The 20,563-nt window shown below is 38.1% G+C and overlaps 1 protein-coding gene across 3 annotated transcripts in view; it reads right to left on the reverse strand.

The window, feature by feature from the left end:
• RLF (RLF zinc finger) overlaps positions 1–20,563 on the reverse strand; it is a 90,168-nt gene that overhangs the window by 20,796 nt on the left and 48,809 nt on the right. For all 3 annotated transcript variants that reach the window (XM_036255547.1, XM_036255550.1, XM_036255548.1), the window contains one exon: positions 1,329–1,465. In XM_036255547.1, the coding sequence (XP_036111440.1) occupies positions 1,329–1,465 (137 nt within the window). The remainder of the gene's footprint in view (positions 1–1,328; positions 1,466–20,563) is intronic.

Genomic DNA, 20,563 nt, shown 5'->3' on the forward strand with positions numbered 1-20,563 from the left:
TACTTAACCATTTTTTAAATTTATATCACCCACAATGATTATCACAAAATATATTTTAAGTCCCTATCTCACTATCACCTTTCTCATAGGAGATATAACTCTGGCATACTGAACTTGGTAGTCAAGACTGACATTTGAATTCTGGCTGTGCCAAGAAGACATCTGGATAAGGAGTCTAAAATCCTGGGCTTGCCCTGGCTGGTTTTGCTCAGTGGTTAGAGCATCGGCCCAAGAACCAAAGGGTCTCAGGTTCGATTCCTGGTTAAGGGCACATACCTGGGTTGCAGGTTCAATCCTGGCCTTAGTCGAGATCATGCAGGAGGTAACTGATCGATGTGTCTCTCTTATATCAATATATTTTTTTCCTCTTTCTCTCTCCCTCCCTTCCTTCCACTCTCTAAAAATTAATGGAAAAATATCCTCAGGTGAGGATTAATAAAAACAAAAAAATTCTGGGCTTTGAATCTCAGCTCTACAATGTTAGCCTTGAGACCTTGGGCAATCACAAGACTTCTCTGATTCCTCTGATCCTCCACTGCCTGCCTCATCTATGCAATAATTATTATGAGGATTGAGAGAAAATTTACAGTACATGAATAATACATTTCTATATAAAATGAGCATCTTTGTCTAATCTCCTATACCATTATCCATACCACTAATCTGATTTCTTATTGATAGACTCTTGCATTTTAGAGGTTTCTTATATATCAGGTTTGTCTTCTGGCCTAAACAGATTCAATACAGTTAGAATGAATGAACCATGGGTTACGCCTACTGTTTACTTTTTAACAACTAAGTACTCAGTAGGCAAACAAGATATAAATAGAATTAAAAGCAAAATAATGTAATTCTGTATTTACTACTAAAGTTGCAAAAGAAATTACTAGTCAAATGGATTACCTTCTCTAGTGCAAGTCTGACCTAGAAACCTAGATAACTAGTGGGTTTCCAAATAAGAGGGGGAAGTGACTACCAGAAGATATAATAAATGTAAAGGAAAACAACCTAAAGCCAATTTGTTTCATATTCCGATAATTTAATCTTCAAAGAAAAACGCACACATTGGAGTTAACAAACAACCCTCCCTCTATGGGATGGTGAAGATTAGTTCAACCTTTTTCCCCTCTATTTTTAGATTCTTCCAGAAAAGATTAAATCAATTATATCATTAATTAAACAGGTTAGCTTATAAACAAAATTTTATTCAAAAGTCATCATTTAATTTGCCTAGACTTTAAATTGGAAACAAAGCAATGTTTTACATAAACCCTAAATGTTATACTATGCACTAACAAATAAAGGGAATACAAAATAAATATACTTACCAAGAACAATATACACTTGCAGTTTGAAGCTGCTGGGTAAGGTAAGTTGTACAAAGAACAAATGCTGTGTTATCCTGACCCTCGGATTCCAGATTACATATGATGTCTAGTATTTCTTTGCAGTCGACCTTTGCAATCTACCAAAAATGAGATGACTATGTCAAAAAGAAAATGATGACTTTTCTGTACATTTTGTTATATAATATAAAGCTTCTTTTCTAACTTTGATAATTGATGAGACAAAAATTAGAGACATAAAATTTCCTTCTGTGACCTAATGGCTAAGACTTATGGAATTAAATACTTAATATAAGAAAATAGTAAACAAAGAAAAGATACTATAAGATGTTCCACTGCAGTCCCAACACAATAAAAACATCTTAGTACAGTTTTAAAAAATTACTCATGAACATCACCTACTATATAAATGAGTCAAATTATGTAGTTTAACTTCAGGTTATTTTCAGCTTGAGTACCATCATATTTTCCCATTTTTTCTTTCTTCCCTTTCTAATTTTATTCAAGTCACTCAGAAAAATAAAAGACTTACCCTTGCTGTCAGTAGTGCTAAAGGAAGACAACTGAAAAACTATTTTAAATACAAATGCTATATTAACATATTATTTTCTCATATAAATGAAGGGAAAATCTTGTGGGTTAATTTTTCAAACAACTCACACACTTTTAGAAATATATTTACTTCATTTACACTGTTTACGGGAATCATAAAAAAAATAACCTTTGAGCATATCATAATTTTCTAGAGCTTTTTTTGTACACTGGTAAAACAGAATACCTCTAAATACTCTTTCTCTCTACTTTATCATTTCCCTGTCTTTTTTTTAATACATTTTTATTGATTTCAGAGAGAGGAAGGGAAAGGGAGAGAGAGATAGAAACCTCAATGATGAGGGAAACATTGACTGGCTGCCTCCTGCACACTCCCTACTGGGGACTGAGCCTGCAATGTGGGCATATGTCCCGACCAGGAATTGAACCAGGGACCTCCTGGTTCATAGGTTAATGCTCAACCTCTGAGCCATACCAGCCAGGCATCACTTGACTGTCTGAAACAGAATGTAATAATCTTTCTCATGACTGTTTCAACATTATATATGTCAAATATAACAGGTACCAAATATATAAAACTAATTATTTCAGGACAAATGAGGTGTGTATAAGGGCAAATGAGGTATACAGAGTTTAGTTAATCTATTACAGAGTGCTATGCAGTTCTAATTGATGGTTCTAAGCCTCTAAATTTATTTTACATATTTTTAAATTTACATATAGTTTTTCTTTAATTTTATTTTTGAAAGTATTACAGATGTCCCTCTTTATTTCCTCATTGACTCCCTTCTTCCCACCTCTAATTTTAGACATACCCTCAGGTAGGCACCAAAAGGCTTCTTTCAAAGCTCAGCTCAAATACCATTTTCTCATAGAATCCTTAATATCATGTTAGAATCCCCATCAAAAACTCTACTTTCAAATTCCTCCTTTGTAGTATTTATCACAAATGTAATTCAATCATTAGTTGAACAATGTATTAGCATCTGTCTCCTCTGATGAAATGTAAAATCCATGAGGTCAGGGACTATGTACACCTTGTTCAAAACTCAGCACTTATCTGGAACACAGAAGACACTCAGTAAACAGGTGCTGATGAATGGAGTAAATGAATCAAGTTTTATCAAGATAAAAACCTCGTTTACAAACTGTGTTTTCTAATCTTTTCAAAGACAAGGGATGACATAATAAGTAGTACACTGTAGTGGTTAAAAGCAATTATTCTAGAACTAGATTGTATATGTTTTCTTCCTAGCTCTATAGCTGCTAGCTATGTCATCCTGGGTAAATTATATAACTTCTCAGAAACATTGTTCCTCAATTTCCTGATCTATAAAATGGAAATAACAAAACCTCTCTCATAGAGTTCTTGTAAGAATTATTAAGTGCAACATGGTGACTATAATTAATAATACTATACTACATGTTTAAAAGTTGCCGAGAGAGTAGATCTTAAAAGTTCTTATCACAAGAAAAAAATTTTTGTAATTATGTATGGTGACAGATGTTAACTAGTCTTATTGTGGTGATCATTTTACAATATATACAAATATTGAGAATCATTATGCTGTACACCTAAAACTAACATAATGTTATATGTCAATTATACCTCAATTAAAAAAGATGTGTGCCTATCAAAGTTACAGTTAAGACTTTTAAAAGATATTTTAAAAGGGTAATGGCAAATAGGGAACACTTTAAAACTACTGTTAAAATTGTTTTCATAAGCCCTGGCTGGTTTGGTTCAGCGGTTAGAGCATCAGACCTCGGACCAAAGAGTCTCGGGTTTGATTCTGGTCAAGGGCACGTACCTTGGTTGCGGTTTGGTCCCTGGCACTGGTCAAGGTTTGTGTGGGAGGCAGCTAATCGATGTCTCCCCACCCCCCCACTCTATCTGAAAATAAATGGAAAACTTATCCTTGGGTGAGGATCAAAAAAAATTGTTTTCATAAAATAAATAATTTTTTAGAAGGGGGGAAAGAAAGTGAACCTTAAAAGTACTAGAAAGCATTTCAAAAGATCACTCAGATACAAGATCACTTCTGATGCAAAGGTATATCTAACAAGTACTGGAAGGCAAAGTTAAGTTGTAAAGCCTAAAACATAATTAAAGTTAAATTCAGTTTTCAAGGGGGGAAAAAAGACCTCATCATACATTTTGAAGATGAAACTTTACTGATGCCCTAAACAACCACATCCTCATCCACAGCTGAATTAAGCAGAAGGGTCATCCAGAGAGGAAATGCCCACTACACAGTCACTTAAAATCGCACTGACTGAAGGACCAAAATGAGAATTCCAAAGCAAGTGAAAACAGCTGTTTCAGAGCTAACAACACCTACTATCCCTATCACGTTAAAGCTCCTGTCAAAAAGCAAGTATTCTAAAATTCGATTTTGGCAGCAATATAACATCTCCAAGCTGAGAAATAGCACAAGAAACTCTCTAATCCAGACATACAAATAGAATAGAAATAACACACAATTGCATTTCTAGAACTGTTTTTTATCCCTTTCAGATAACTTTCATTGTATTATCTCATTTTATCAAGATGATAAATCTGTAAGACTGGCAAGGCAGGCAATATAATTTCAAATTCACAAATTAAAAATGAGCCAATGAAGACAGTTTTTTGTCTCAAGTTAATTGTGGCAAAATATCAGAACTTTAAACAAAATATTAAACTAATCTTATTGTATTCCTAAAGGGAAGCCCTTACATTTTAAAAGGATACATTTAAAGGGGTATTCATCTGCCCTGGCCAGTTTGGCACAGCAGTTAGAGAATCAGCCTGAGGACCAGAGTCTCAGGTTCAATTCCCGGTTAAGGACACATACCTGGGTTCCTGGTCAGGGTCATGTGGGGGGCAACCAGTGATGTGTTTCTCTCACATCTATGTTTTCTCTCTCTCTTCTTCCCTCCCTTCAATTCTATCTAAAAATCAATGGAAAAATATCCTTAGGTGAGGATTAACACACACACAAAAGGAGGGGATTTCATCTTATAGAACCAAAGTGTTAAAAAAAATACATACAAAAGTGAATTAGAAATATGCATTTTACATAAAAATCCATTAACTGAAACAATGGGGAAATAGGAAATATATAAAAAATCTGGATTAGTAGCTTATAAGGCGTATATAGTTTTATTATTTCCATTTATTACAAATATTCTACAGATGAACACCAACAGTGTGAATAGACCTCAATAATTCTTACTCCTCTGCCTGCCTATCCAATTGTTCTCACCTTTCAATATCCAATTAAAACTATTTTCAGCTCTGGTCAGTGTGGCTCGGCTGGTTGGGCATCATTGGTCAGGGCACATGCCCAGGTTGTGGGATGTTCCCCAGGAGGGGCGTGCAGGAGGCAGACTATTGATGTTTCTCACTCTCACATCAATGTTTCTCCGCTCTCTCCCTCTCCCTTCCTCTCTTTAAAAATCATTTAAAAATATTTTTTAAAAAACCTAACTTTTTTCATTATAAAGTCTTTCTTCACAGATTACTCTAGCATCCAGTGATCTCTTGTCCTGTTCTGAATTCACAGAATCTTGTCAACATTTTTAATTGGGCAATTTTTTCAACTTTTTGTTGTTGTTGATCCTCACCTGAGGATATTTTTCCATTGATTTTTTTTTTTTAAGAGACACAAGGGGGATAGGGGTGTTAAGACCGAGAAAAATACATCGATGTGAGAGAGACACATCAATTGGTTGCCTCCCACACAACCCTGACTGGGGCTAGGGATCACACCTGAACCCCAGGCACTTGCCCTTGACCAGAATTGAACCCGAGACCCTTTGGTCCTTGGGCCAACACTTTAACCATTGACCCAAACCATCCAGAGATAATTTGAGTCAACTTTTGACCTAGTGACTCATACTGGTCTTTACCTTTCATTTTACTTTTTAATGTGACTTTACTTTGGCTCTCCAACTAGTTTATGCTCTCCTTGAGGACAAGAGCACAGTCTTATAAATAATATCAAAATCCTCTGTGCACAAAATAGCATAAGAGGAAACAGCTCCAGCTGGTGTGGTTCAGTGGTTGAGCATCGATCCATGCAACAAGAGGACACCAGTTTGATTCCGGGTCAGGACACATGCCTAGGTTGTGGGCCTGATCCCCAGTGGGGGGCATGCAGGAGGCGACCAATCAATGTTCTTTCTCATTAATGTCTCTCCCTCTCCCTTCCTCTCTTTCTAAAATCAACAAAGGGGACTTCTGGTCAAGATGGCGGCGTGGGCAAACACGGTATCGCGTCCTCTCACAACCACATCAAAGTTACAACTAAACTACAGAACAACCATCATTCAAAACTGCCTGAAATCAAGCTGAATGAAGTCCTACACCTATGGAATTAAAGAAGCAGCAACATCCAAACTAGTAGGAGGGGCGGAGATGCGATGGGCTGGTCCCTCATCCACATGTGGTGGATAAAAATCAGGAGGGACACCTCAGCCAGGAAGGTCCTCCCTGAGGACTGAGAGGTCCCCGTCCCACATCAGGCGCCCAGATCAGGGTTCTAATGCCAGGAAGAGAAGTCCCCATAACTTCTGGCTGGAAAAACTAGTGGGAACTGAGGCTGAGGGAAGCTGAGTCGGCTGGAGCCCCAGGCAGCTCTTCTTAAAGGGCCTGCGCCCGGACTCGGACTCCCACCTGCACCCTCCAGGCTCCAGCGTGGGGGAGGCAGCTTGAAAGGCACCAAAGACATATGGGGAAGAACTAAGTTGTTTGGCATTGGAGCGAGGGCTGATGAGGCAGCAGGCAGTTTTCTTCTGGACAGAGGTGCTATCAGAGGCCTTTGTTCTGGGCCTTCCCTGGGGCGCAGACAGCCGCCATATCTGGGACTCCAGCAACCTGGCTCTGTTTGCCCAGCTCTGGTGATTCCCTGAGGCCCTGCTCCACCCAACATTCAGGCCCACTCAAGCTGTTGCCAGTTGCCTTACCATAGGATTGGCCTGTCTTGGATCCTGCTTCAGGTTTTCCTAAATTCTTTCAAACAAGCAGCATCTGGTCTCAGCTAGCCCCATACCTCTTGTTAAGTAATACATAGAAACAAACACAGGGAGGTAGCCAAAATGAGGAGACAAAGAAACATGTCCTAAATGAAACAACAGAAAAAAAACTCCAGGAAAAGAACTAGGCTAAATGGAGATAAGCAACCTAACAGATGCAGAGTTCAAAACACTGCTTATAAGGATGCTCAATGAACTTAGTGAGGGCCTCAAGACCATAAAAAATGACCAGTCGGGAATGAAGGATGCATAGTCAGATATGAAGGAGGCACTAACTGAAATAAAGAATAATTTACACAGATTCAATAGTAGAGTAGATAAAGCCAAGAAGCAAACCATCGCTTTGGAATATTAGGAAGCAAAAAACACCCAATCAGAACAGCAAAAAGAAAAAAGAATCCAAAAAAATGAAGATAGTGTAAGGAGCCTCTGGGACAACTTCAAGTGTACCAACATTCGATTCTTGGGGGTGCCTGAAGGAGAAGAGAGAGACCTAGAAATCGAAAACCTATCTGAAACAACGATGGCAGAAAACTTCCCTAACGTGGTGAAGGAAAACAGACATACAAGTCCAGGAAGCACAGAGAGTCCTAAACAAGACGGACTCCAAGAGGCCCACACGAAGACACATCGTCATCAAAATGCAAAAGGTTCAAGACAAGACAAAGAGAGAATCTTAAAAGCAGCAAGAGAAAAGCAGTTAGATACCCACAAGGGGGTTCCCATAAGACTGCCAGCTGATTTCTCAAAAGAAACTTTGCAGGCCAGAAGGGAGTGGCAAGAAATATTCAGAGTGATGAAAAGCAAGAACCTACAACCAAGATTACTCTATCCTGCAAACCTGTCATTTAGAATCGATGGCCATATAAAGAGTTTTCCAGACAAGAAAAAGCTAAAGGAGTTCATCACCACCAAAACATTATTATATGAAATGTTGAAGGGTCTTCCTGAAAAAAAAAAAAGATTAAAAAATATGAACAAACAAAATGGCAATGAATACGTATCTATCGACAATTGAATCTACAAACAAAATGAACAGGCAGAACAGAAGTATTCTCATAGATACGGAGAACATTTTGTTGGTTGCCAGATGGGAAGGGGATTGGGAGAATGGGTGAAAAAGGTGTAGGGATTAAGAAGTACAAATTGCCCTGGCCGGTTTGGCTCAGCGGTTAGAGTGTCGGCCTGCGGTCCGAAGAGACCCGGGTTCGGTTCCCGCTAAGGGCACGTACTTCGGTTGCAGTTTGTCCCCGGCCCTGGTTGGTCGTGCAGGTGGCAGCCACTCGATGTGTCCCTTTCACGTCGATGTTTCTCTCTCTCTCTCTCCCTCCCACTCTATCTGTACAAAAATTGGAAAAATGTCCTCGGGTGAGGATAAAAAAATAAAAAATAAATAAAAAAAAAAGAAGTACAAATTGGTTGTTAGACTGACAAACATCAAAAGGAAGGGGAAGTAGGAGATGGGAAGAGATAAACCAAAGAACTTATATGTATATATGCATAACCAATGGACACAGACAACAGTGTGGGGAAAGGCAGGAGGAGGGCGAGAGTGGGGAGGAGGGAGTCAATAGGGGAAAAATGAGGAACATCTGTAATACATTCAACAATAAAGATAAATTTGAAAAATAAATAAATAAAATCAATAAAGGAAAATAAAAAATTTTTAAATAAAATGTATGCCTGCTATTAAAAGTACTGGGTGCCCAGCCGGTGTGGCTCCGTGGTTGAGCATCGACCCATGCCCAGGTTGTGGGCCAAATCCCCAGTGGGGGACATGTAGGAGGCAGCCAGTTGATGTTCTCTGTCATTGATGTTTCTATCTCTCCCACCGTCTCTCTCTAAAATCAATTAAAATAAATAAATAAATAAATAAATAAATAAGAAAGAAAAAAATAAAAATAAAAGTACTGGGCATACAAGGTAACCTGATTTTTTGCCCTCATGGACCTCACAGTCTAATCAGGTACAATAAATGAAGAAGCAAGCAATTACTAAGAATTACAATGTATGGCCCTGGCCAGTTTGGCTCAGCGGTTAGAGCATCGGCCTGCGGTCCAGAGACCCGGGTTCGGTTCCCGCTAAGGGCACGTACTTCGGTTGCAGTTTGTCCCCGGCCCTGGTTGGTTGTGCGGGTGGCAGCCACTCAATGTGTCCCTTCACGTTGATGTTTCTCTCTCTCTCTTCTTCCTCTCTCCCCCTCCCACTCTATCTGTACAAAAAATGGAAAAATATCCTCGGGTGAGGATAAAAAAAATTTAAAAAAAAGAATTACAATGTATGTTAAATGCTACAATGGGGATATACAGAATATTTTTCAAATACTTTTGGAAAGAAAATTCTAACCCCCATTTGGGGGATCAAAAAGAGCTTCCTGTATGAAGTCACAACTAAGATGAGAATTAAAGAATAAATAAGCCATGGAAAAGGAGTGAGTGAAGCCTATTTCTACCAACTTCTCAAACTTAACCTCAACTTTCCCCAAATATTATATATATTCTATTAAACTTAAGTATTAACATTCCATTAACTCATGCTTAATGTTGCTGTTCGAATATAAAAATATGCCTGATATTGATGTTTCTGAGTAAGAGGTCCTTAACACCTAAGCGTATTTCACACATTTTTATTATCCATTAATTTGACTGCTTTATTTCAAGGTTTTTTCCCCCTGACCCTCACCTGAGGATATTTTTTCCATTTATCTTTAGATAGAGTGGGAGGAAGGGGGAACATGGGTCAATGTTCAACTGCTGAGCCAAACCAGCTAGGCAGACTGAGCAAATTATTAAGTGTGAGAGTAATCGTGGTATATAAGGAAGGAAAAGGTTACCTGTTATAAAGTATATTTACCACTTAATTGACACTTAGTGAATGAGAGGTTGAATTAAGTAAGGTTAGAGACAGCTAAACTGCAAACTGGAAGATACCCTGGATAAGGCCATGTCATAGAGTTATGCTGTTACACACTACACAAAGGTAACCAACTAAGAAGGTTAGTGGGGACTGAAATTCAATCTGCTTGCTAAGCCCTAAGTGTTGGCATAGGGCTTTTCCTCTCAGAAGAAGGGAGACTTTTGAAAGGCAACCATGTGAAGGAAGGCATAGTGGAGCACAGTACTTTTTGCTGATTTCTCTAAAGGTACCATATAGACTAATGGTAGTGACAGACTGAAGAACATGGAATTTATCCTTTGGGTTTTGTAGGGAAACAAAGGATTATGCTATTATTTCTTTTGGATATATATCTGAAAGGGATGACTTGAAATCAGTATGATTTTTAGTTTAACTTCTATTTATTATATTTCTCCTGATTATAAAAATGTATATAATAGAAAACCTGAAAAATACAGAAAATAAAAATTATCCTTAGATCTTTTAACAATGCGGTATGTTTTATTCCAGTATTTTGTTTATACACAGTAACTATATAGCAACAATTCAATATATGACTACTGCAAATATGTACCTATTTTAAAGAAGGGTGGGACTGTGCTGGTTCTATACTCCTTCTTTTACCCTAATGTTCTGTTTGATTTAAGTGAGAGCTTTTTACCAGCCCTCAAGATAAAGAGAAAGTAAAAAAAGGATGTGAAAAAATAAAGATGGAAAAGTAATAATAATAACAAAAAAAAACACTTCTCCTTTTTTTTTTTTTTACTTCTAACTCTTATAGCATTTCTATATGCCACGCTCTGTTCTACAAGTTTATAGAAACTAAATTATTACATTTTCACAACTCAACAATAAAGGTACACTACTATTATTCCCATTTACAGATTACAAAATGTAAGGCACAGAAAGGTTAAGTAACTTGCCAAAGGTTATATAGGTAGTAAGAGTCCCAGAATCTACCACAGACAGTCTGGCTCCAAAGTCCATAGTCTTAGCCAATATGTTACATTGAGAAGTTTTAATAGCAGAATACACAATACATTATGACTTAAATAGAGAAGAAATTGTACACCTTCGGTTTTCTCCAACTGTGTGCTCTTTGAAGACAAGAAATATGTTGACTGCTTTATTTCTAAGGGTAGTAAAGAAACATTTACTGAATTGAAATGAATGGGTCATGAGCAGAACCACCCCAAAACTTAGAAGCATCTGAAAGACTATTCAGGATCATCCATGCCACACATTCTCACTTTAAGCCTCTTTCAAATCCTAACCAGTTCCTTCAGATCTTTCCTTATCAAAATCTATTTCATAACAATAATCCAATAAACTAAATGATACAAAAATAGAAATCATGCATAAGCACCATCAATGACATTTGTATTTAGCAGTAACAAATCATTTAGGATAAAGACATAAAGAGGTTAATGCTGGAAACTCAGGTGGCAAAGATGAAAACATACCACCTTACCCTAATAATTTTATATATATTGGTTACATACCTTCCTGCTTCGGTGCTGAATAAAAAATAAAAACATAGAGTTGGACTTGACAAGGGTAATGCCTGAAAATAATCCTGTGGCAAATCTTAGGTAAAACACAAATGTCTTTTATAATTGCAGAGCCGAACACTTGAGAAGGTAAAGAAAATCACTGACAGAAAAAGTATTTAAGTTTGACTGAACAACTTCTCTACCTGATGGATCATTGCTAATGTTATTAAAAGTCTGGGTTTTACAAGCTGTAGACAGATGATAGAGCTTAGACCTGCGAACAGGAAGTTGGTACTGAGACCTTCTATAACAAGCTGAAACCCCTGAAGAGCTAAAAACTGAGAGAAAGGGTGGACTTAAAAAAGAAAGAAAAGAAAAAATAATTAACAGAACCAGGGATATAATAGGAAAACTTGTTTGTCAATCTCAACCTGAATTCTGGTGAGATAAAACAATTATTTTAGAATTTATAACCTGTCCTGTTCAAACTTAAGAGTTTGACATAACACTACTCTTTTGTCTAAAAACCCCAAACTGAGAAAAATGAAATAAAATAAGAAGATCTGGCTGGTAACATCTCTGAATCACCTGGCATAAGCAAAATAAAAACGATTTATAGAAACATACACTAACTAAGGCTTATTAAGAGTTCTCAGACATAAAGCACTCCCTACACCCACCTACCCCACCAAAAACTGAACTCCAAATCCCAAACTATAAAAGGCACAAATAAACAAGCATCTCCAGAAAATACGAGCAAAGACAAGAAGAAGCAGGACTTGACTCCTGAGAATTTCAGACAACAGAATGTAGAACACAAAGATTTAACCCCCACAACCATGAATTTTGAAGAGAAGAAAAATGAAATAGAGTGCAATATAAGTCTGATAATGTTAAGAGAGAGAGAGATTCACAAAGGGAGGGAGGGAGCGAGAGGAAAGGTCTAAGGGACTGAATGAAGGAAGGAAGCATTAAGTCATGGAGAGACATGGAGAAACTGTAAATGTACAGAGATAGGCAAAAGTAGGTTTACAGTTGTGAGTACATAAACCAGTTTATTCTTGTATTATTTATTAATTACTGTAGTTATTTGTATTATAACTGTAAACCTACTTTTGCCCACCCCTGTATATTGTTAAGTGAAAGAAGCCCATCTAAAAAGGCTACATACTAATTTATTCCAAATATATGACATTCTGAAATAGGCAAAACTGTGTAGGTAGTAAAAAGTGGTTGCTAAGGACTTGAAGGTAGAGAGGAAGAGAGGAACAGGCAAAGTACAGGAAAAACTTTTAAACATTTAAAATTTTTTTCATTTGATTTAAGAGAGTTTGAGAAACATCAATTTGTTGTTCCACTTATTTATGCATTCATTGGTTGCTTCTTGTATGTGCCCTGACTGAGGATCAAACCTGCAACCTTGGCATATCAGGACAATGCTCTGACCAATTATCCAGCCAGGGCAGTACCGGAAATTTTTAGGGCAGTGAAACTATTCTATATGATACTGTGATGGTAGATTCATGTCATTTATGTTTGTCAAAACACACAGAATAGCCCTGACTGCTTTGGCTCAGCGGTTAGAGCATCGGCCCACGGACCAATGAATCACAGGTTGAACTCCAGTCAACAGCACATATCTCGGTTGTGATTCATCCCCCGGCCCTGGTTGGGGTTGTGCGGGAGGCAGCCACTCGATGTGTCCCTTTCACATCGATGTTGATGTTCTCTTGCTCCCCCACCCTCACTCTCTCTGGGAAAAAAAAAGTCCTCGGGTGAAGATAAAAAAACAACAACAACAAAAAAACCCCACATAGAATATACAACACAAAGAATGAACCCTAATGTAAACTATTGATTTTAGTTAATAATAATGTACTAGTTTCACCCATTGTAAGAAATGTTAACACACTAATGGCAAGATGTTAATAGGTGAAACTGGGGTTGAGGGGGAGTATGCATGGGAACTCTGTACTTTCCACTCAATTTTTCTATAAACCTAAAACTGATCCAAAAAACAACTTTTAATTTTTTTAAAATCCTTTGACCATTGTAAAAATTGGATTGTCTTGCCCTGGCCAGTTTGGCTCAGTGGTTGAAGCATCGGCATGTAGACCAGAGAGTGCCAGGTTCGGTTCCCACTAGGGACAAGCACCAAAATAAATAAATAAACAAACAAACAAACAACAGCCCTGGCCGGTTTTGCTCAGTGGTTAGAGAGTCGGCCTGTGGTCCAGAGAGACCTGGGTTTGGTTCCCATGAAGGGCGCATACCTTGGCTGCAGTTTGTCCACAGCCCTGGTTGGTCGTGCGGGTGGCATCCACTCGATGTGTCCCTTTCACGTCAATGTTTCTCTCTCTCTCTCTTCTTCTCTCTCCCTCCCACTCTATCTGAACAAAAGAATGGAAAAATGTCCTTGGGTGAGGATAAAAAAAATAAATAAATAAACAATAAAAATTGGATTGTCTTTTTTTTCTTTATTGATTTTAGAGCGAGAGGAAGGAAGAAAGAGAGAGAGATGGAAACATCAATTGGCCACCTCCTGCATGACCCCTATTGGGGATCAGGCCCACAACCTGGGCATGTGCCCTGACCTGGAATCAAACCAGCGACCTCTTGGTGCATGGGTTGATGCTCAACCAGTGTACCACACTGGCCAGGCAGATCATTTCTCTTTTTATTGTTACCTTGTTTATCATATGTTCTGGATATGACTCTTTTACCATAAAATATGGTTTGCAAATATTTTCTCCAATTCTGTGGATCACTTTTCATTTGCCTGATGGTGTCCTTTGACACACAAAGTTGGGTGAAGTTCTATTTTTTTATTTTAGTCACATATTTTTGGTGTCAGATATAAGAAATGATTGCCTAATCTGAGGTTTTAAAGATTTATTCCTATATATTCTTCTAAGTTGTTACAGTTTGGGCTGTTAAATTTAAGTCTATGATGCATTTGTTTTATTTTATTTTTTAATCCTCACCCGAAGATATTTTTATATTTATCTTCAGAGTGGGCGGGAGGGAGAAGGATCGAGAGAGTGAGAGAGAGAGAGAGAGAGAGGGAGGGAGAGAGAGAGAGGGAGAGAGAGAGAAACATCAATTGGTTGCCACCCGTATGACCCCAACCAGGGCCAGAGATGAACTGCAACTGAGGTATGTGCCCTTGGCTGGAATTAAACCCAGGACTCTTTGGTCCACGGGCTGATGCTCTAACCACTGTGCCAAACCAGCCAGGGAAAGGCTATGATGCATTTAGAGTTAATATTTACATAAGATCCAACTGCCTTTCTTTCCCCCACTGAATTGTCTTGGCATCAGAGTAGAAAACAATTGACTGTGTGAGGCCTTATGTCTATTCTCGATTCCAGTCCATTGATCTTTTTGCCTATCTTTTTTGCCAGTACTAAACCACACTGCTTTGATTACTATAACTTCTTTTTACAGTGAAATAAGGAAATGTGAGTCCCCCAACTTTGTTCTTTTAAAAGATTATTTAGGTTATTGTGGTTCCCTTGAATTTCCACATGAATTTTAGAACCAGCTTGATAATTCCTGCAAAAGAAAAAGGTAGGATTTTGGTTTTTTTTTAAATCCTCACCTGAGGATATTTTTCCATTTAACTTCAGATGGGGGGGGAGGGGCCGGCATCGATTGGTTGCCTCCCACAGGATCCTGACCAGGGCCAGGGACCAAACTGCAACCAAGGGACGTGCCCTTGACCAGAATCAAACCTGAGACTCTTTGGACCTTGGGCCGATACTCTAACTGCTGAGCCAAACTGGTCAGAGCGGAAGGTGGGATTTTGATAGAGAGCTGTAGATCATTTTAGAGAGCACTGCCATGTTTACAATATTAAGTCTTCTGATCCATGAACACAGGATGTTGTGCCATTTTTTTGGACCTTCTTGCAACATTTTATAGCCTTCAGTGTACAAGTCTTACACTTCTATTTTTTATTTGTTAATCCTCACCCGAGGATATTTTTCCATTGATTTTTAGAAAGAGTGGAAGGGAGAAAGGGCTTGGGAGAGAGACAGAGAGAGGAATAGAGTGAAACATCGATGAGAGACACATCCCTTGGTTGCCTCCCATACAACCCCACCTGGGGCCAGGGATTGAACCTGCAACCCAGGTACATGCCCTTGACCAGGAATCAAGTCCACAACCTCTTTGTCTGAGGGCTGTTGCTCTAACCACTGAGCAAACCTGGACAGGGCTACATTTGTTCTTAAATACCTTATTCTTTTTTATGCTATTGTACATGGAATTGTTTCCTTAATTTTATCTTCACATTGTTATTGCTAGATGTAAGTAAAAATGATTTTTGTATATTCATCTTTTTAGAATGGTTTAAACACAAGACCGTGATATATAAAATATAATTATTCATCTTCCTTTCCAATCTAGATGCCTTTATTTCTCTTCTTTACTAACTGCCCTGGCTAAAGCTTCCAGTATAACATCAAGTAAGAGTGGCAAGAGCAAACATTCTTGTCTTGACCCTCCCCAATCTTAGGGAAAACCACTCAGTCTTTCATTATTAAATATATGTAATGTCAAATGTGAATTTTCACAGATGCCATTCTTTAGGGTGAGGAAGTTCCCTCCCCTCCCAGTTTATTGAGAGTTTTTACATAAAAGGGCATAGGATCTTGTCAAATGCTTCTTCTGCTTCTCTTGTGATGAGCACGTAACTTTTACTCTTTTTTCTATTAGCATAGTATATTATTTCTTTTTCTTAATTTTTTTTATTTTTTATTCTCACTTGAGGATATTTTTCCACTTATTTTCAGACAGAGTAGGAGAAAGACATAAAAGAGAGCGAGCGAGGAACATCGATGTGAAAGAGACACATCAACTGGCTGCCACCCACACGACCCTGACCAGGGCCTGGATAGAACTGCCCTTGACCAAAATCAAACCTGCCACTCTTTGGTCTGCAGGCTAACACTCTAACTGCTGAGCCAAACCAGCCAGGGCAATGTGGTGTATTATATTATTATTTTATTGAATTTCTTTTTCTTTACTGATTTTTAGAGAGAGGGAGAGAGAGAGAGAAACATCGATGAGAGAGAACATCGACTGTCCGTCTCCTACATGCCCCCAACTGGGGACTGGGCCCACAACCTGGGCACATGCCCTGACCAAGAATCAAACTGGCAATCTCTTGGTGCATGGGTCGACGCTCAACCACTGAATCACACTGTCTGGGCTACTACATTATTTTAAACCAACCTTGCAATGCAAAAAAAATGTCCTCGGTGAGGATAAAAACAAAAACAAATAAACCAACCTTGCAGTCTTATGATAAATCCCACTTAGTCAACGTGTATACTCCTTTTTATATGTTGCTGGACTTATTTTACTATTTGTTTGTTTTCTGAGAATTCTTGAATCTATATTCATTAGAAATATTGGTCTTTAGCTTTCTTTCCTGTGATGTCTTTGGTTTTGGGTATCAGGATAATAATGGTCTTATGGGATGAGTTTGGAAGCATTCCCTCTTGTATTTTTTGGAAGACTGTGTGAAGGTTTGGTATAAATTTTTCTGTATATATTCTGTACAATTCACCAGTGAAGCCATGTGTGTAGACTTTTTTTTTTAGATTGATTTTTAGAGAAAGAGGAAGGTAAAAAAAAAGAGAAACATCGATGCGAGAGCAAATATCGACTGGCTGCTTCCTACACGGCCCCTAACAGAGATTGAGCCCACATGTGCCCTGACCAGCAACAGCACTAGCAACCTTCTGGTGCATATGGGACAATGCCCAACCAACTGAGCCACACCAGCCAGGGTGAAGGCTTGTCTTTATTTTTTTTTATCCTCACCCGAGGACATTTTTCCATATTTTGTTCAGATAGAGTGGGAGGGAGAGAGAGAGAGAGAAACATCAACGTGAAAGGGACACACCGAGTGGTCACCACCCACACGACCCAATCAGGGCCAGGGACAAACTGCAACCGAGGTACGTGCCCTTAGCGGGAACCGAACCCGGGTCTCTCCAGACCGCAGGCCGACGCTCTAACCGCTGAGCCAAGCTGGCCAGGGCTAAAAGCTTGTATTATTCTAAGAATCTGTCTATTTCATTTATGTAAATCTGATTTTTTGGCATACAGTTCTTCATAGTATTCCCTTATAATCCCTTTTATTCCTATAATGTTGGCAGTGATGTCCTTTCATTTCTAATTTTAGTGATTTGAGTGTTCTCTTTTTCTTGTTCAGTAAATTAAACGTTTATCAAATTTGATCTTTTCAAAGAATCAACTTTATTACTTTTCTCTATTGACTTTGTAGTCTCTATTTCATTTATTTACATGCTAATATTTAGTATCTCCTGCTTGCTTTGGGTTTAGGTTGCTCTTTATCATCTAGTTTGTTTAAGGTATATGTTTAGGTTATCAATCTAAGATCATTTTTCTTTTTAAAGATTGACATTTTACAATCATAAATTTCCTTCTAAGCACTGCTTTACCTGTATCCCATAACTTTTGATATGTTACATTTCATCATTCATCTCATTTTCTAATTTCTTGTGTTTCTTTTTCTTTGATCCAATGCTTATTTGGGAAGGTGCTTAATCTTCACATATTCATGAATTCCCCAAATTTCCTTCTGTTACTGATTTCTAATTTCATTCAATTGTGGCCGAAGAACATACTTTGTATGATTTTATTCCTTTTAAATTTATCAAGATTTGTTTTGTGGACTAATATATGGTCTATCCTAGAGAATGCTCCAGGTGCATTTGAAAAGAATGTATATTCTGCTGTTGTTGGATTCTATGGATGTCTGTTAGGTCTAATTTCAAATCTGATGTTGAGTCTCTCTAGTAAATTGATTTCAATTATTGTACTTCTCCACTCCAGAATCTCAATTTGGTTCTTTTTTATAATTTCTATTTCTTTGCTGCTATTCTCTATTTGTTCATTGTTCTCATACTTTAATTATTTACGTAGTTCCATTGGTTCTTTTAATATATATTTGATCTTCATTATTTGTAGATCATATATTTACAAATCAGTCTACTTGCTAAAATTTCTTTTTAATCCCACAATTCAACATTCAGGATGCTTTTCGCCATCATTCATGAACATGCAGAGTGGCAAAAAATGTGAGCCCCTGGTGTGCATATTCTTAGCTAAGGTCAAACAAGGTGACACTCTGTCTTCATGTTTCAGTTCTCATGGTGTAACAAGTGTCTTTTTCTTGTTCTATTTAGTGTCACTTTTTGTGTTTTTGTGCTTTACAGTGGTAATTTCACTGTAAAAATAGCCCCCAAGTGTAGTGTTAAAGTGCTATCTAGTGTTTCTTAGTGCAAGAGGCTGTGATGTGCCTTACAAAGAAAATACATCTCTTAAATAAGCTTCATTCAGGCATAGTGCTACTGGCTGTCAGTTCAGTGTTAATGAATCAACAGTATATATTAAATAAGGTGTGCTTAAACAAAAACACACATAAAACAAAGTTATGTAATGATCAGTTGACAAAAATGTTGTGACCAGAGGCTTGCAGCAATCTAACCTTCTATATCTCCTAGGAGTAATGGTTTTAGCATTTGCTAATTCAGTGTTTGCAGTGACTATACAGAACATAACTATCACGAATGATAAGAACTGACTGCACTATAATAGGTGATTTAAATTCCTTGTTTAGTAAGTCCAACATCTGGGTGTCCTTAGGAACAGTTTCTATGAGCTGTTTTTTTGTTTGGTTAATCCTCACCCGAGGATATTTTTTCCAATAATTTTTAGAAAGAGTGGAAGGAAGGGAAGGAGAGAGGGAGGGAGGGAGAAGCATCAATGTGAGAGACACACATCGATTGGTTGACTCCCGCACGAGCCCCCACCTGGGCTGGGGATCAAACCTGAAAATCAGGTACATGCCCGTGACTGGGAATCAAACACGTGACCCTTCGGTGCATGGGTTAACTGGCTCTAACCACTGAGCGCACCAGTCAGGGCTATGGGTTGCTTTACCCTGTGTATGGACTATCATTTTTCTTTGTATTATAAGAATAGGTATTTTAAATAATATATTGTGGCAACTCTGGAAATCTGATTCACCCACCTCTTTGGGGTTTGTTATTGTTACTATTTGTTTATTTAATGATTTTCCTGGAAGAATTCTGTAAGGTCTGTATTCTTTGCCATGTGTGGTCACTATAAGTTGTTGCTCAGTTTGCTTAATGGTCAGCTACATATTCAACATATTCATATTAGTTTAAATTCCTTGAACCAGTAGCTCTCTCTGCTTTTGCCAAGTAACTCTGTGTATGTATGAGGGTATGCTTTCAACATATCAGTAGGCAGTTTATAATTCTATTTTGCCCTTCATTTCCTACTTGTGCAGAGCCTCAAGGTAAACAAGGGGTGACGTATTAGGGTCTTCTCAGGTCATTCCTTGGTAGACACACAGTCCGAAACATGCATGTTACTTTCCGGAGTCCTAGAAATATATCAGAGGTTCCCTTATGGATATCCCATATCCCAGTTTTTCTTTTTAATTTTTTGGCCAATCTCATAGCCTGACTAGTACGCCTCCCCAGACAATTGTAATATTAATAAATTATCACTGATTGTTTTTCACAAATGTTCTGGGGACAGGGCTTTTGGCAGAGTAAACTCTGAGTCAAATAAAGACAAGTCCTAAGAATGACGCTTTTTAGAAAGTTGCCAGATAGGTCAAATAGTGACAATTCTCTGGGAATGGGCTTATAAAAGCAGAGTTCCAAAACCATTCTGCTGTTTCCTTGAGTGGCTGCTAGGCTGCAGTTTTTTACAGCCACCAGAATTGTAAGGCTGTTTTCAAGGTTACTGAGAAGCTGAGGTAGGGAAGATGGGAAGTAGGAAAAATTAAAACACCACCAAACTTGCTGTTCTCACTGAAATTCATCTGTTTTGACTAAAACCTCCTAGGATTATGATAAACCATTAGGTAATTTCCAGACTTCTGAAAAAGCTAATTTTATCCACTCTCTGACATCAAATGCTGATGACTTGAAACTCTTTAATTTCCAGCTCAGACCCTCTCCCCAAAGTCTCACATTGTGTAACTACTGTCTGCTGCTCCTCCCCTTTGTGTTGTTTACCTTTGTATCCCTAGTGCCAAGTAAAATCTTCCAAAGGATATATGTTAAATGACTGAAAGGCATGTCTGTATTATTTCTTACAATAACATGTTAGTCTAAACTTATCTCAAAATAGCCCTGGCCGGTTTGGCTCAGTAGAGCATCGGCCCAAGGACCAAAGGGTCAC

This window comes from Molossus molossus, unplaced genomic scaffold (assembly GCF_014108415.1).
Source record: "Molossus molossus isolate mMolMol1 unplaced genomic scaffold, mMolMol1.p scaffold_m16_p_12, whole genome shotgun sequence".
Taxonomy (NCBI): domain Eukaryota; kingdom Metazoa; phylum Chordata; class Mammalia; order Chiroptera; family Molossidae; genus Molossus; species Molossus molossus.